The 5972-nt window shown below is 45.3% G+C and overlaps 1 protein-coding gene across 2 annotated transcripts in view; it reads left to right on the forward strand.

Annotated features, from left to right (window-relative positions):
• Positions 1 to 4341, forward strand: part of LOC119317951 (non-specific lipid transfer protein-like 1) — a 6115-nt gene extending 1774 nt beyond the window's left edge. The window contains exons 1-3 of one of the 2 annotated variants that reach the window (XM_037592459.1): positions 1862 to 2339; positions 2573 to 2590; positions 3996 to 4341. In XM_037592459.1, the coding sequence (XP_037448356.1) occupies positions 1985 to 2339; positions 2573 to 2590; positions 3996 to 4120 (498 nt within the window). In that variant the 5' untranslated portion in view covers positions 1862 to 1984 and the 3' untranslated portion in view covers positions 4121 to 4341. Of the gene's footprint in view, positions 1 to 1861; positions 2340 to 2572; positions 2591 to 3995 lie in introns of those variants that run through there. The other variant, XM_037592460.1, reaches the window with a different exon arrangement.
• The last annotated feature ends 1631 nt before the right edge of the window (positions 4342 to 5972 follow it).

A 5972-nucleotide genomic window follows, 5' to 3' on the forward strand; every position in this document is an offset into this window, starting at 1 on the left:
AACGGGTAATACATGTGCCCAACCAAGCCAAGCACAACAATTCGTCCTCTTTCGTCAAGTAGGAGGCTCCTCTCCTTTTCTTTGTCTGCACATCCTGCACTTGCGAGTATTGATCTTCCACTCTTCGGAATTCTCGATCTACGTTGATGATATTCATCATCACATGTTCGGTCATCATTGAGATTGGGTGGGTGGTCCTAATGAATACTGTCCAGGCACCCGTAGATGAGGGCTTCTCTAATGGTATCCGTGACTAGATGGGTTGCGACGACTCGGTGAAGTTGCAATAACTGGTGAGGTCATCGGTGAACGGTCAAGGCCTGCCGGAGTAGGTTGAAACTCCAGACTGCTGCATGGCTGCCGACCCATACTGGGTGGACGCAAAATAGTAGGGCAATGCATACTGGGTGGGCCAGGGCAACGCATATCCATGTGGCATCGGCACGACGGTGTGGTGTGGAGCACGCTCGGACCGCCCCACCTTCTCCCTCCTGCGGTGACGAAGACCGTGTTCAGCGTGGAGTCGGCGTACCTGCACGATGGCGATGCCGGGGCCTCGAAGATGTTGATGGTTCGTTGGACCAGAGAGGTCCATTACAATGGCGGGCGGCTGGGACGAAGTCGCAGCAGGGGCGGCGACATTAAAGCTAGATTTGGCGGCTGTGGAGGGGGAAGAGGGTCAGGAACGGGAAGACTGTGGGAGAGTGTGAAAACCGTGTGGTATGGAGTTTTGATTCAGGTGTTGGGAGTCCAACGTATCATATGTCTAAAAATCTTACTCCATCTCTCAATTTGCAGTCGACTTGAGAGATTTTGGTTCGGATACGTCTGACTCAAAGTAAGGATCCCGCGTTAGAGACTAAAACTGTTGGACCGTCTGGTCTGAATATTTGAGGCTGGAATCGGGGCCTACATTGAATACGGAACCAATCCACATGCAACAACTTATTTAGTAAACAGGTCGACTTTATTAATAAATTTGACAAAGTACATGAAATCAAACAAAAACGAGTCAACAAAGGACCAAGATAAAACAAAAAGTCACATCAAAGCCTTATGTGGTCATTGACCCTAGATCCATCTCTTGCATGTCGACTTTTCTCCATCCATCCAATGAAGAAACTACACCAGACCAAACATGCACAAGCTTTGACTATTCTCACAGGTTTCAAAGAGCCGCATAAGGTGCTCACCCCGAATAGGTGACAACATAAAATTGTTGAACACACTGTGGCGAGGACACCCCCCCCCCCCTGCAAGATAGGTTGTCGAACTGCTACTTCATCGTCATATTGTCGAGGAAGAAGATCGAGAGCACAAAAGAACAAATCAACACACCCAATGACAAGAGCATGCTTGACAATATTATTGTCGCCACCATCGTCAAGATAATTTGAAGCAGCGGGTGACATTCCACGAGAATGAGACCGTCGATATGTGGGAGCAAAAACGAGGCTCGCTGGTGTAAGTCGCGTCGGCCACGACAGCCACACCCGGACGGGGATAGAGCCATGGAGCTTATATTTTGTACGACACCGCCTCTATCATTGAAATTTAGCCAATTCTAGAAAAAAAAAACTTTACCGTCAAAGACATAAAAATCAAACATAGATTAAAGAAAAAACTAAACTCTAAGCGTTGATCTGTAGTTTCCCAACCTCTAGAAGGCCGAAAAGACGACTGAAGACCAGGAGGACCAGCAAAAGTCACGAACCCAAGTCGTCGGCGGCTAGGGTTTTTAGTCCCACATTCATACCACAAAAGATAATCAAACGGTCCAACAAAAAAGAAAAATCAAACGGTTGGGGCCCACGGTCGCCGTAGCCCATCCGCCACTTAAAAAAATGACCCCTACACCCCTCCTCAACTCCGTCCAACGAACCTCTTTCCCCTCCCCGCATCCCAAGCCTCCCCGATCGCCACACGCTCGAACCCACTCCTCTCACGCTCGAGTGCACACCGCACCACACCAACCAGAGCAGCCATGGCTCTCGCTGGCGGCGCCGCCACCGCAGCGTGCATCCTCGTCCTCCTCGCGCTCGCCGACGCCGCGGGGGCGGCTAACCCGTCGCCGGCGCCCGCGCCGGCGCCGGACTGCACGGAGGCGTTGATTGGCCTCGCGGACTGCCTCGACTATGTGATGCCCGGCAGCAAGTCTGCTCGGCCTCCCAAGGCCTGCTGCACGGAGGTGAAGACCGCCGTCGGCACCCCCGCCACCGTGAAGTGCCTCTGCGCTGCCCTGGACGCCAAGACAACTCCGATACCGATCAACATGACACGGGTGCTCGCCCTCCCCACCGCCTGCGGCCAGTCCGCCTCCGTCTTGAGCAAGTGCCACGGTGAGCACCGTGCCTTTCCTCACCTTTTCCAGGACCTTCTTGTCCTGGGTCTGGATAGAATCCGCTCCCATTTTTTTTTTTACACCAAGGAACTAGACCTTCTTGTTTTACTAGTAGGAAGTTTGTGTCATTTCTTCTGTTCATATGTGAGATTTATTACTATGAAAGATCTCGATTTGTGTTGGAAATTTTTGGCTGGGTTCTGACCTTCTTCACCTCTTGTTTGCTTGCAGCTGCGGCGCCTGCTGAAGGTAACACATTCTTCTCTACACATCATCGTCTTTGTATTTCATTCTTTGATGCATGCACGTTTCTTATTTCTGTTGTCTTGTTCTCTTTCGTACCATGATTTGCATCTGTCTCAGTACTGCATATGCTCGGTAAAATGATGACAATGAACTCACACATCGTATTTGTGCGCTTAATTTGAGAGTCTGAACAAACAGAAGCTTCTTTAGTTACATATATGAAATTTAACTGAGAATATCTTTGTTACTTGTCTTTCTACTAAAAATTGACTCTAACCCTTGCGTTTCCACTAAAACTTGATCCACAAAATCAAGAAAGGAACATCGTTATTTTATAAAAATACTCTCCATTTGGTTCACAAGAACGGCATAAAAATGGGGCCGCCGCAGTGTTCGTCGTCCGTGAACACAGCTGTATATTATTTTTTGATTTTTTTCTGAGCTTTTCCGTTGGCTTGTATCCTTGCGAGCCATTGCATGTGCGCTCTGAGCCTGGGGTCTGGGCAGTCAAAAGATACAGACAAGAGCATATAGGCTAAAATAAATAAAAAATCTTGGAAAAAGTACAAGTAGCTAAAAGAATTTGGACGAGCGAGTCACATGCTGTGATAGACAAAACCCATGCTCCTGGCCTTGTATATGTGCATCGAGCGGTTCATTTCTTAGCCGTTTTTCGGAAGCACAAATGCATTAAAACAAGGCCCCCCTCCTGTACCGTATTTTGATTTTGGTGTACAAAGAAATCGTTTGTTTCTGGTAGGTATACTCCATTGCTGTTCGTGGGACCAAATTGGGATGCACATGTTGCCACTAATCCGTCCACTAGTCTACTAGCATCCGAGGAATGCCCCATCAGGCCACCAATACATTTCCCGCTAGTTGCCTACGTGGTGTCTCCTTCCGCGGTTTCATTCAAGAGCGGGCAAGCTGACAATTGTGTGGTTTAGGCTGGTTGTAACGGAGAGTATCATATATTAGTATCATGCATATGATACTAGTGTGTATGATACTACCTCTTTAATGCATAGTATCATATATTAGTATTATGTAGTACTTTATTTATTGGCATGCATGACAGAAAGTAGCATAGCATTTATTATGATACGGTATCATGATATGATATTACACCCTCTCTTTCTTCATTTAATACTATGTCATCTCATCAAAATTGTCTAGTTGGCATGCATGATACTAGCTATGATACTACCATTACGACCAGCCTTACAGCTACTAGTCTGGTAGCTACAACAATAATGATACTTGTCCAAACTGCAAATTACGGAGCATGCATGCATGTAAACGCTACAATCAAACGTGTCTCAAGACAATTTTTACATTGTATAGCTGTTTTATATGGTATGCCCTTATAAAGTCTCTTCTTTCGTCACTGCAACACCGGCGCCTTCAGCATCTAGTGGCGGCGCAACCGCTTCACCACCGAAGGCGAATGCGGCGGCGAGGTCTCCCGGCGGCCCCGCAACCATTATCCTGGCAACCGTGGCGACTTTGCTGCTCGCCTTCTATTACCTCTGAGGGCCGACATCTCCGCCTCTCTCACGTGTTCTGTTGCACAGACCTTGTGACTCTGTGTTGCGCAGTGTTGTAATCTGAGTTTACTCTGTTTATCGGGATGGGCTCTGAGTTACTGTTATTATCATGTACCGTCGACTCAATTTTGAGTAGTAAATTGCCATGTACCTTGGACTGAATATTGAGAACTCGTTGCTAGTTATGACACTTTGTTGACTTTGGAATGTGCAGATGATCTCCTACGAACTTTTTTTTGGGTTATGAACATGTTTTTCATGAACTTTTTTGAATTCATGAACATTTTTTAGTTCATTAACTTTTTTTAATTTCTGAATTGACAAAAAATTCAAACTCACAAACATATTTGAATTTATGATTTTTTTTCGATTCAGAATATTTTTTCGAATTCAAGAACAATTTTTACAATTCATGAACATTTTAACTGGATTTTTTCCCGAAGTTCATGATGATTTTTTGAATTCGAAAATATTTTTTGAATTCATGAATTTTTTAAAATACTTAATTTTGGGAATTGATGAGAATTATGAAACTCACGAACATTTTTTGAGGTTTTGAACATTTTCTGATTCATGAACATTATTAAACTGACAAACATTTTTCAAATCCATTTACATGTTTCATTACATAAATAAACATTTATCATTTTAAAAGGGGGAAACGCGACATAAAAAAGTTATAATTTTTTTGTAATTGTTTTATATGTGTAAAACTAATGAATTAAAATAAAAGTTGAAAAACAAACAAAAGAAGAAAAAAAAGAAAGCCGTGCTAGCTATCGGACGTGCCAATGGTCCGGCCCAGCCCAGCCCAGGAGCGCGTGACTGTCTCACCTAGCGATGCCTAGCGTGCTGGTCGCGTGAAGCGACATACAGCACCGCCCGATCCCATCCCCAATCTCGCCCTGCCCTTGCCCTGGTGCTATCTGGGAGATTGGATAATATGCCCCACTTTATTTGGGCAGTTGATAATTTGCCCTCCTTTACATCCCGTTGGATGATTTGCCCTGCTTTTCTTTTTCCAATAGATAATATGCCCTTTTTAATTACGGTAATCATTTCTCAATTTTTATCCCAATTATCACCATGTGAAATGACTCAACTGCCCTTGTGGCAAATTGCAATTACGTCCTAGTCTCCTTCCCTCTTTACGTTGGTATACAAAATGGAACCAACTGATCAAGAATCGTAGATTGATTCTATTACTTTGCGTCATCATGTCCGTGCCCAGCGGACAGGCGGATGCACCGCCGGCCGCCAAGCCGTCATCTCCGGCGGCCCCTAGACAGCCGGCCACCAAGCCATCAACGCTGGCGACCACTCGACAGCGAGGGTTCACACCAGCAGCCGGCGAGGTGATTCCACATAGTGCCGGACGAGGCAACTCCTGTATCCATGGATCGCTCCAGGATGCTCCAGATTGGTAAGCATTTGGTCCTCCCTTCCGCCTCACACCCTACCTCCCAGATGGTGTTGATGAACCTGCATAGAAAGCACAGTAAACTCAGATGAAGCCTGAAAAAATACTTCAGATCTAGCATAGCTTTTATTTTTGGCTGTAATATCTTGTACGTAATTGTATGATGTCCTTATGTTAAAATGTTTATTTCTTCTCCAAGTAGGCGAACGACGGTTGCTAGCAATGATACATACGTATCAACAACAGAAGGAGGTATTGATTGGTCTCAGATTGAGATAGCACCAATGAATGATGACGACATTGATGTTCCTATAACAGAAGAAAATATGTTTCTGCACCATTTGGAACAACAAATGTTTCTGCACCATCGCCTACTTCTCACATCCCTTCAAGCTCTACGGCATGCAAGAAAAAAATG

Source organism: Triticum dicoccoides, chromosome 6A (genome assembly GCF_002162155.2).
Source record: "Triticum dicoccoides isolate Atlit2015 ecotype Zavitan chromosome 6A, WEW_v2.0, whole genome shotgun sequence".
Classification (NCBI taxonomy): Eukaryota; Viridiplantae; Streptophyta; class Magnoliopsida; order Poales; family Poaceae; genus Triticum; species Triticum dicoccoides.